Source organism: Oryzias melastigma, linkage group LG8 (assembly GCF_002922805.2).
Source record: "Oryzias melastigma strain HK-1 linkage group LG8, ASM292280v2, whole genome shotgun sequence".
NCBI lineage: Eukaryota > Metazoa > Chordata > Actinopteri > Beloniformes > Adrianichthyidae > Oryzias > Oryzias melastigma.
This window is the reverse complement of record NC_050519.1, coordinates 13,906,296-13,918,328: the sequence shown is the minus strand read 5'-3', so window position 1 is coordinate 13,918,328 and position 12,033 is coordinate 13,906,296. Positions and strand designations below refer to the sequence as shown.

The following is a 12,033-nucleotide window of genomic DNA, read 5'->3' as shown; positions in this document are numbered from 1 at the left end:
ATCTGATTGGCTGGTCCAAGCACTTCACCGATTGGGTGACAGCCTAAGGCTCCTGATTGGTTGATATGTTGAGAAGCAAAAGATTCATACTAAAAAACATGAATTTAGTCATCGTAGATCAATGCATGAGTTTGTATGTGTGTGTGACGCATTTTTACAATATTTTCCAGTTTTACAGACGAGTAAATCTCTTTTAACAGATGTACAAAACTTTTTTACGGATAGACATTTTTTTTTGACAAGTACAAGTTTTTACAGATAAGAAATGCTTTACTGACACACAAAATTCTTATTAAAACTACAAAACCCTTTCACGGACTGACAATACTTTTGCAACACATCTATCTTCATACCACTGACTACATGCTAAGAACAACGTCTGAACAGCACAACTCCATCTAATGAGATGACTCTTACTACAGACTAAGGACAGCAAATCCACGTCACATGACTGATAGGAGGAGAATGGAGGGAGCAGGTGGAGTCTTACCAATCAAACTAAGGTCTGACAAAACCATGCAATCCGAGTCAGGCGGACAGAGCAAGGAGGAGGGAAGAGAGAGAAAGAGAAATGCAGATATCGTTTGAGACAGTGGAATGATCCAAATGACAAAAACAGCTAACTGTTTAGCGTTTGGCTCCACGAGGCTAACAGAGGAGCTGCGGCCAAAACCTCTAATGCTGGGGAGAACCACTGCAGGAGAAGGGGGCAACAAAAAAAATGTGTGCACGGAAACTGAACAGCAGCAGAGGATGCATCACACCTCAATTAAAAAGAAAAAAAAAAAAACAGCTTAAGGATGGATGTGCATTACTCTCAAATACATGAGGTGATTATGACAGGAAGTGAATTATGAATAAAAAGGAAAAAAGGGAGAAAATGTTCAACTGAGGTCATACACACCAGAGTACTCCACTGGGATTATGGGTAAAAGCCAGGGGGTGAGACACGGGAAGAGAGAAAGGTGGCGTTACCATGGAGGGATGGCGAACAGTGAAGGTTACAGCAGAGTCAGGGAATGAACCATGGAGGGACAATGCTCTAACTAACTCCTGCTGCGCAAAGACAAAACTATTAATGCAGCAAAACGCCTCACAGCTTCACAAACAATAGTGTGAGCATTAAAGGAAATACATATATTAGTGAGAATTGAAATATCTCCAACAAATCTAAAAATGTTGGATTTTTTTATCAGGTAGTTTCAGAAATTCTATCTGTTCCAAATTAATTTATATTTTTCTATTTTTTTTTTTTTTATTAAACACTTTGAGATCAGAATTTTCTGAACATTTGGGGATTTTATGTCTAATCCTGTTCAACTCGGCTCAGACAGCTTAAGCTATCCACGTGTTTCTCCCATTATCCCGCTGGAATTCCCTCATTCTTCCTGTTTGTTGCCTTTTTAAGCTCAAACGAGCATTTATTAATTCTGCTCTAACTTTCAATATGTTCAATCTATACATTTAGATGGATGTACAATATTTGCAGCTCTCTGCATAATTAGGTCAACATCTCTTGTAAGGCTGCATATTACTGCTAAATTAATTCAACTATAAGTAATGTTTCCACAATTTTAATTCATTTATATTTAAACACAACTTGATAAATTATTAGTTCATATTTTAAATTTTCATTCATAACCATTTTTTAAAATGACACATAAGTAAAATTTAACTGAAAGAATCTTTTTTCATGAAAAAAATACTACAAAAGGAATTTGAAATTAAAGAGCAAATTGTTAATTCTTTTATTAAATCCAACCCTATTCTCCAGATTTTAAGAATGTATAATCCTAATTTTATTGCATATTTAAAATTGTCAAAGTTTTCTTTTCTTTTTTTATTTTTTGTGAGTTAAAGATAAACATCCATCCCCAAACTTTAAATTCAAAAATGACAGAACATAACCAACCAACTAAAGACAGTTTCAATAAATTTATCATGAGAACATTTTCCTTTTAGGAACAACACTTTTAATATTTGCTGTAGATCCAAGTGTTTGACTTTTGCAACATTAAGAAAAATACATTATTTAAGTTTACATTTAACTTAATTAGACAGTTGAGTTTCAGGATTTTAGAACTAGTCCACGTACTATCTAAATACGGACTCTTATCTTTTAGTGCTTATTCTCTGGAATAAAGAAAAAAAAAAACCTAAAAAAATTAAGGTGAAAAGAGGTGAGAAACTGAAATTTAATGGAATTAACCACTGATTTAGGTGAGGCACAAATAAATGCAAACAAACATGAAAAGTGAGTAGAAATGAAAAGTCAAATGTAGAGTAGCAATTAAAGCTGGAACAAAAGTTGGACATTTTATAAGTTTGAAAATGAAATTGTTACTTTTAACCAAAAGTTATCTTTGACATTTAGAGCATTTTCATTTTAGAGCCTCTAAATAAACAATTGACAGCAGTAACAGTGATGTGTTTTTCAGAGTAAATGATCAGATGCTCACCGAGTAGATCGGCTCCTTCATCCACATCTCCTATGAGGTCAGTGCCTGCAGATGAGAGCTCCTCAAACAGAGAGTTCGTGTTGCGGTCGAACGCCATGTTCTCAATGCCTTTGGTGGGAGTACTGACATTTAAGAAAAAACAAAAAGGTGTTTTACCCAAAAAAGATGTGCTCATCTGAGCAATTTTAACAGTCCTTCTTTGCTACCTGCAGGGTTTGTACCCGATGAGATCCAAGTCCAGCTCAGGCGTGGACTCGATGATGTCCTGAACGTCTGAGCTGTCCTCGTTTTCAGGCAAGCCTGAAGAACACAGCAGGTCCAATTCATGTGTAGTTTTGACAACAAGTTTTAAACACTAAAACCTTACAATATTTAAATCAAATCATTAACATTACTGTTAAATGTTTCCACCCACCCACTGCAGTAGACCGGGTCCCTGTAACAGCCTGCACCTCTGTGCTCTTTTTACTCCCATCTTCTCTCTTCACGTCTGACGGGCTGGACGCCGAAGCCGCTGACTTGGCGTCACTAAAGTCCAACAATTCATCCTGTGGTGATAATTATTGAAAGTTGATTAAATAGAAAACATTTTACAAAGCTAAAAATAAAATACATTTATTTAAATTAAATTATATGAAAAAAAATTATACATGGATTCAACTTAAATTAAACTTAAATTTAAAAATAAATTGCAATACAGTTATTTAAACTAAATTAAATTAAAGTAAAAAAGTAAAAAAAAATAGATTTATTTAAATGAAATGAAAATAAATGAAACATTTATTTAAATAAAATTAAATAAAAAAATTATACATGGATTCAACTTAAATTAAACTTAAATTTAAAAATAAATTGAAATACAGTTATTTAAACTAAATTAAACTAAAGTGAAAAGTAAATAAAAAAATATTTGTTTAAATGAAATGAAAATAAATAAAACACATTTATTTAAATTAAATTAAAAGTAAAAATACATGAAAACACATGTATTCAAATTAAATTAAAAGAATTACAATACATGTATATAAACAAAAAATAAAATAAAAAATAAATTAAAATACATTTGTTTAGATTAAGTTAAATTAAAATTAAATAAAAAAATAAGTTAAATATATTTATTTAAATTAAATGTAATAAATACATTAAAATACAATAATTTAAACAAAATTAAAATAAAATAAATATTAAATTAAAGTAATTTGTGTGTCTGTGGTAACAGACGCCCATAAAGAAATAACAACATTAAACACCAAAGAAAGTTTATGATCCTACATGGCTTTATCATAAACCTTTAATGATATACTCACCCCGACTTTAAATCTGCTAAATGTTCTTTAAATGGTCTAAAATATCTTAAATTTATACTTTCATTTTTACTTATGAGGACTCGCAACACAAACTTACAAAATTAAAAGTTGCATTTAAATGATGGCTTAATACTGAAAACTAGACATAGCACAAAAACACAACAACCACATACAACAGAGCTGAACAACTAAAACGACAGAGGTGATGTCTAACTACATAAAGAGGACTACAAATAACTAAAAAAAATACTGAAATTGGAATTAATGGGCACAATGCAGCTGCAAAAGTTTAACTGATCGATGACATTATTAGTAATAAACTAAATCTTCATGAATGAAGCAGAATGAAGCAAAGCAAACTAAAAGACTTGGTTTTTAGTTAGAAACAAAAAATAAAAAAAGACCAGATGCAGCCAAGCTGTTATTGATCTAAACACATCAATATGTAACCAGTTCCATATGTTCACTTTGGACTGCAACAGATCCCAGTCTTGTTTTCAAACAGGACTTGGCTGCATGTGGCACGGCTCAGCATGGGGGTCTGTGAAGCGATGCATCAATGAGTGGAGCATCATGAAAGGATGATGCAGCAAAGTGTAGGCGGGCGCTGGAGCCGCCGCACACACAAAACACGCAAACACAAAGTGTGGCGGCCACGGCGAGCGCAGGACACTCATCCAACTACCTTGCAGTCGTCTGCCAGAGAATTCCCCCAAGTAGAGTCCTGCGCACCCTTACCCTCCCTTTCCTTTGGGGGGTCGTCAAAGTCCAACTGCTTGGAGCGGGACGGGGCGGGGGGGAGAGGAGGAATGAAGCTCACATGTGCAAAAGCAGTCCAGCAGAAATGCAAACTCTCATAGGTGAGCATGTCTGTGAAATGATGGGAAGATGCTTGTGTGTTTGAATGAGAGGAAAGGTGTGGAGAGTTTGGACCAAACCAAGAGCAGCTGCTGCGTCTCGATTTAAAATCACTTTTAAACAGATTTTTTGTGTTAAAATGAACATTTTCCAATCGAATCAATAGTCTGTTTAATGATTGCAACTTCATACAAATGTACACAGTGGTTCATATAAAACATACTTTTTTGCAGGTGGGAAAAATGTATAAACAAAAAAGGAATATTTTTATCCCTCTATGAGTCAAATTGATCTATTTTGGCCCTTTTTCATTTTAAGTACTTTAAATGCGAGCAGAACCTCTCAATTTTAAATTTGTCAATCAGAAATTGTAAATCAAAATAAATATTTTACATCATTGAAACATCTAAACCACAGATCTGATTTTGACAAATATATTAACCTTTTGGCGCCTATTAATGCAAATATTACAATGACCAAGGCCCACCATCACAGCCAATAAAAGGAACTGTGTAATCAAAAAATAAACACCTAAAACACTGCTGCAAATAAAAATAATTGATGCTGCAAATAAAAATAAATGATGCTGCAAATACGAAGAATGCTGCTGAAATAAAAAATACTTCTGCAAATAAAAGAAACATTTCCAATAAAAATAAATGCGCTGAAAAATAAAGCAATGCTCCAAATAAAAAAACACAATGGAAGTGGATTATTGGGGACCACTATGGTAAAAAGAAAAACAAACAGAAGTACAAATTGGAAAACGAGCAAGAAGTAGTCACTTCTTTATTTGTGCTTTTTAATATTTTTAATACTTTATCCCCAATAATCCACTTCCATTGTGGATTTGCAGCTTTGCTATTTTTATTGCAACAGCATTTTTTAGCACTTCGTTTTATTCTTTTTATTTCTTTTTTCTTTGCAGCAGTGTTTCTTTTCTTCGTTTGCACGGTTATTTTTTAATTTTTTTTGCTGAGATGACGTGTCTCGGCCACCGAAAATAAGCATCAGACAACTATGTCTCCAGAATCATCTTCATTTAGCATCTAAGCTGTAGATAAATTAAGGCATCTAGTGGTAGATGACCATATTTAGCCTTTCATATGTCAAAATGCTGTTTTAAATTTTTTGTTTTGTCATAAAAAAATTTTCATAACATAATTAGTGAGTCTTAATAAAACTTTTAGGGCTAAAAGTAAGATTTCTAATATAATAATGTATCAGAAAAGCTTTTTTTCCTAAAAGAAAATACAAGAAAAAAGTATATTTATGAATTAAATAAATTAATTTTTCATTTTCTAAATATGAATTAAGTTGATTTATTTTTTAATTTTTTTTAAACTGAGTATTTATTGTACTTATTACAACTATTTCTATTTTTAAGGCGGATTTTCAAAATAAAACAAAAGCAAAGGTCAAAGGTTATGAGTAACTAGATGGGTTTTAGAGAATCCATATTTAGTATGACAATGTTTAAATCAGATCCAGGCTGGAATGAGGCAACATGCAGATAATTGAAGCGTTTCACAGCAGCCGTACAGAAATATGACATCTCTGCTCATCAAAGCCGCTGGCCCCGACAATGCCGCTCTGTCGCCGTGGTTACATAACGCCCGATCTGACTGCAGCGAGCATTTTTCTCTTAGTGACTGGCCTCAAGCCACACAGTGGCATCATTCCCATCATGCACTGCGCTTGCAGAGCTCATGTCCCAGTTTTATAAAAAGGCGAGATGAAACAGCTGACATCCAGGATCTATATTTGAATCTTACTGGAATAGAACAAAATAAAAGCGTTGCAATTTTAGGATACAAATACTGAGATTTTTCTGTTTTGTTTTTTTTTAATCCTGACATAAAAAGTGCTTTGCAGCCCAACATCAACATATTAAAAGTGCAGCAGGTTTGAATATTCAGTTGCTTTGAATTGCCTCCTCCGCCTGCCGGAGCAAAGGAAGTATGCATATTCATTAGGAGCTAAAGATGAGGACAGAGGTGTCCTTGTCCACTGAAAAACCCAAACCCCATCAAAGGGTCTTTTTTTTAACTTGGATTTAACCCAAAATCATTCCTGTCAACCAGGTGTGCAGAAAAACTAGAAACCACACAGAAACAAAGCTTATCAGGGAATGTCATCCTCCCACATACATCACATATCATGCATGTAAATCAGTAAATATTAGAAGTGCATTTGGAAAACCCTGCCTCAAATGCTTGCATTTGCAAATAAAAATATATTTTAGATAGATACAAGGCCCAAATATGAAGGAAAGAGTGACAGTTAATGATGATGCATCAGAAAATCAAAAACTTTTCACTGTGCTGCAGTCGTGACCTTCATCTACAAAGGCCACCATGTGCTTTGGGACTAAAAGCGTCCTTATGCAGCACCAGACAGATAACGGGTGTGTCACCCACACACACACCTTTAGGCTGGTGTTGGACCGAGGCGCTGATGAGTCGGCGATCCTCCATCCCTCCGTGGCTGAAGTTTCTGTTCTGTTCTGGGGGTCGGGGATTATCAGTGAAGTGCGACCAGATGAGGGAAAGATCCCTAAAGAAAGAGGACGCTCCCTCCTAGTGGATTAAAACAAAGTTTATGATTTTGTTTCATTAAGGAAGTTTTTAAACGTCCTTTTTTATTCAAACTACCTGACGCGGCCGACAGCGCTGGACTCTGAAGTCTCACTGATCTGCTGCATTTTGATCCTCTCAACGTGCTCCATGTAATTATGGATCATCTGTGGAGGTGAAAGCAGCCCATAAACCACCTCTGACAAGTGGAGCGTGGGGTTTAGGCTCTTCTCTGTACCTCTGAGTGTCTCTGATGCAGGGTGTTGAAGTCCTTCTTGAGCTCCAGCTCTCGTTCTTCCAACCTGCTGACTGGAACACATTACAGCAACATGAGAACACCAAATTAAAATGCAGCGAAACAAAAATCACGGGGTGAATCCTTTTGGTAATCGCGCTAAAATTGGCTTTTTTTTTCATCGGAAGACTTACGAAGTGACAAATAATCCTCTATTAGCATATCAGGTTTAGCTGAAGCCGCCCTGTGAGCTGCTGCATTATGGGATATACAACCAAAATCTGGATGATATCAATTACAACAGCTGCAACTTAATGTACCACCAGAAAAACTCTCCTCCTTATTCTCAATCCTCCTTTTCTCATTTCTAAAGAGACAAGGAGAACAAGACATCTGAAGCTTTTTATAGTTTCATTTTTATAGTATTTATCATATATACTTTTGTATAGTTTATAATAACGATGTACAAAAAATGGAAAGCTGTAAAAACAATTATTTCTCAAAGTTTAATGCAATTTTAAATTGCATATAGTAAATAATGATTTCTCAGGGCCTACATACATATATCTCTCACTAGTGTGTTAACGTCACATGGCTTAAAGTAAATGCAGAATATAAGAAGATATGTACAAAAAAAGTATTCAGTCATCCACCAATTTTGCAAGTTCTCCAAGATGAGAGAAGCCTGTAATTTTTAATCATATAAGGTTTACAACTATAAGACACAAAATGAGGGGAAAAAATCCAGAAAATCCCATTGTTTGATTTTTAAGGAATTTATTTCTAAATTATGGTGGAAAATAAGTATTTGGTCACTAACAAAAGTTCAACTCAATACTTTGTTATATATCCTTTGTTGACAGCAGTCCTCCATGCAGATCTTCTCTAGAGCAGTGATGTTTGGGGGGGTTAAATACTCGTTTGCTTCACTGTATTTCTAAAGATTATTTAACTAAAAACTCTAAACTTGATAAACTTAAAATAAAAAATTAAGACCATTAAGATCTTCGTTGTTAATCTTCCAGGAGCAGTCGTCCAATCAACATTTCTGAAAAATTAATCATATTTTATGAAGCATCAACCTTAGTTAGAACAATATGCAGCAGCATTTAAAGAGCATCTCCCATCAAAATTGTGTTCTTGGTATTCTTAACATGTTCTTGTGGCATTTTGTCTGTTTTAAAATGTTCCATAGTTTAGTAAAGAGTAAAAAAAAAATAATAAAATAAAATAGCAAACATGAAGAAACCGCTGTGTTTACCGTGGGGCTCGAACTCACATCTCCTGAATGAGAAAAAGTTAAAGTGTAAGAGCACTCGCCATTCGGCCACAGCAGATAAGTGGAACTATGTTAGTGCTTCTGCCATTTTATGTGAATATAAGGTCATTTTCAATGCCAGTATGTGACACAATAAGACGGTGCTTTGAACACGCTAGAAAAGCGTTTTGAACGTGCGGTTTGTACGCGATAAAGCTCTGCTTTTACACCCATCTTGGATAACTTCAGACTATGATAGTACAGACTGAACAGCCATTTTCTGACTGTAATCATCACTGTTCGCAGTGTCAGTGAAAGCCCCGGGACTGAAGTTATCAAACTCGTCAATTTTGATTGGTCCTTCATGTTAGACCCGCCCCCAAGCACCACAATGGGACCAGGAGTTTGGAAACTGAAATGTTCAGATTTGAAAACAAAAAAGGAGTTAAAGTGAAAAAAAAAGATTTGAAACTGAAAAAGTTTTGAAATTGAAATTTTGAAACCTAAAAAATTGAACATTTTATTTAGAATAGAAACATTTTTTGGACATTTCGCTTTTTTTTGGCCAAACACCAATATTTTTTTCAACTTGTTTTATTTGAGTTTTAAATAATATTGGCCCCAATTTAGCTCCACATTATTCGAAAAAATCCAATATAAGTTTCTAAACAGCTGACCGGGATCAGTTAGGTTACCTGTGACTTTTTGTTTGTTTGCATAGGTTAGGTAAAAAGCTTTAATTTGTTGTCTAAAGTTAGTTTTTCAAAAAAATGGAGCCAAATCAGTTCACCAGCTGACCACTAGGTGGCTTTTTACACATTCAAATCTGTTTCTGATCACTTCAAAATAAAACAGTAATGTGTTTTTTTAGATACTTTAACCATCAAAATCTGATCCATTACTTCATATTTTCAACTGTATCTTTTCCTTTTTTTAACTGAATTGAAACTAAATTCCTTTGAACTAAGAAAATGATAAAATAATCTGTAACCTAAAACCATCAAAACTAAAATTGTAGAAATGTATCTTCAAACGATCCCAACATACATTAAAAGCAGGCAGTTGATGAAAAGTCTCCACAGCTAAAAGCTGATCCATTATCAACTTTTACCAACTGAGTCCTTATCGGACACACTGACTGTGCGGTGGACAGATCAGCTGATTCCACAAACTCTGGTGAATGAATGATAGAATGCATGATTCAATATGCTCCAGGAGTGCCGATGACCCTTTTCCTGACACTGCCTGGAGCCAAACTGATCCTGTGAAATCATGGAACTATTCTGGTCAAAAATATAGCACAATTGTGAGAATTAATGACAACAAATATCAAACATTTAACACTGAGCTATTTTAGTTTCAGCGTTCTGCTGAAGGTTGGGACTTGAGGGGAAAATACATCCTCCTCACAAATCTATGTGACTCATTTTAACCAGCGCTGCTGTTTTGTGACTCTGTTGCCACCCATGTCAGGATGTAAATCCGCTCTTTTCCAACAAGTCAGAGCGCATAAAAAACCCACTTTGCCTCCGCAGCCTAATCCACCGATGATATGGGTGTTATTGCAGCAGGCGGGCTGCTAATAGAATCCCATAATCCCATTAGCATTAGCACCAACATGACGTGGGAAAAAATACATGCATAAATGTATATGCAGAACTGCGATGTGTGTGGTGATCACTCACTCTGGTCTGAGTAGTTCTTGATCTTTAGCTCCAACTGCCTGGAGTGAGACTCCATTCTGTCCACGTGGTTCTGCAGGTCCTTCTTCTCCTGCTCGTGAGTGTCTTCAAACTCCATGAACTTCTGCTCAGACAAAACACAAAAATACATGGAGTTAGTCGCTGCAAAGTGTTTCACACCAATTGCATCAGATGAACCACTATGTCACAATTTGAGGCCTTTGATTTTGGAATAAATCTGAATTTTTTATATATTCAGATGACCATTTTCACATGTGTTGTATAGCGATCCTACAGTTGTTATTCATGCTAAATGCTTTGTCTTCTGTATTGCAGCTTCCTGTTTGGTACATTCAAGGTCAATTTTGGTCTAAGCAAGTGCAAATAAAACTAAATACATTGACGTTTTCAGATGTTATTGCAAACATTAATAAGCATGATTTCAGTTGGTCAAAAACGTACTAAAATCAACTTTTACATCTACATTCAGACTTTAAAATGCAGCTAAATTAAACTCTACTTCCTTCCTCTTACATTTTTTCCTTCCAGTTTCTTCCCTGCCTTCACATCCTGTCCAGCCGAGTAAGCCAAGGCCATTATGTGGTCACTCTTCTCCTCCTCCTCTGGGCACATGCTTTGTGCACTTTGTTGTCCGAAAGCAGGCAAAAAAACTGTCTTGTATAATATGGCATCAAGGTAAAAATCCATTCAGCTTTGAAGGTTCACTTTCGTCGCTCGTCAGTTTTCTAAGCTAAATATAGTAGCAATGTGCAGGATTTCTATTCATTTAGATTAGGCCTGCACAATAAATCGAATTGCCATTGTGATATCAGCTTGTGCAATAAGTGTATCGCAAAAAAGATGGGATAAACCAAAACAAATAGTTATCTGAAATGTTTACACACATGCTTAGACGGAGAAATCATTATGTTTTGAAAAAAGTCAAAGTGCACAGTACTTTTTATTGTTTGTAAATGTTGACCATAGTAGTTTTGGCCAATACTACCAGAGAGGTAGATCAATACTCTCTATTATGTTTCCCTGACAAGTTCTAACCGATCTCCTATCAAGATAACTTGCAGTATTACTTATAAAAAAATAAATAAATAAAACACTGAAATCAAAATTATGCATTTGTTTTTTGTTTTGCATTTTGTTTATGTACTGAAGTCATATCACAATACTCTGATCACTAATATCACACAGTTTTTCTCATATCCTGCAACCCTCGTTTAGATATTAAAAGAGTTTGAAATAAAAAGAATCAGGGATTTGTCCTGCACTTATTAACTTTGCGGCACATAAATAACAGAAAAAAAGCTGCAGCATCTTCTTAAAAGAAAAACTGACGTTTGGTTTTTGACATAAAAGACTCTTTCAAGAACTAAAGTTATATTTAGCAACACACAGGCTTTGAATGCATGAAAAAATGCTTGTCCAAACTCAGCCGTGCCCCAGAGAGCAGGGAGGAGAAGGTACAACAACAATCAAACGAGCTCCACTTTATAATTTATCAACTTAAGCTTGATCTCAATTGTTGTGTAGGCATGACGGCGGCTTTATCAATTAGAGTCCCACCGCTTCAGCACCACTGAGAGAGCATCTAAGGCAGGGGTCTCAAGCTCAAATCAGCCGGGGGCCGCTGGAGGCGGAATCTA

General features: G+C 35.2%; 1 protein-coding gene across 5 annotated transcripts in view; it reads right to left on the bottom strand.

Moving 5' to 3' along the window:
• spag9a (sperm associated antigen 9a) overlaps window positions 1-12,033 on the bottom strand; it is a 23,316-nt gene that overhangs the window by 9,376 nt on the left and 1,907 nt on the right. Inside the window, exons 2-10 of one of the 5 annotated variants that reach the window (XM_024271965.2) lie at window positions 10,379-10,499; window positions 7,439-7,509; window positions 7,279-7,367; window positions 7,053-7,203; window positions 4,452-4,541; window positions 2,875-3,007; window positions 2,666-2,759; window positions 2,460-2,581; window positions 905-916 (exon numbers count right to left, since the gene is read on the bottom strand). In XM_024271965.2, the coding sequence (XP_024127733.1) occupies window positions 905-916; window positions 2,460-2,581; window positions 2,666-2,759; window positions 2,875-3,007; window positions 4,452-4,541; window positions 7,053-7,203; window positions 7,279-7,367; window positions 7,439-7,509; window positions 10,379-10,499 (883 nt within the window). Of the gene's footprint in view, window positions 1-490; window positions 506-904; window positions 917-2,459; window positions 2,582-2,665; window positions 2,760-2,874; window positions 3,008-4,451; window positions 4,542-7,052; window positions 7,204-7,278; window positions 7,368-7,438; window positions 7,510-10,378; window positions 10,500-12,033 lie in introns of all 5 variants that reach the window. The other 4 variants (XM_024271963.2, XM_024271964.2, XM_024271966.2 and 1 more) reach the window with 4 other exon arrangements.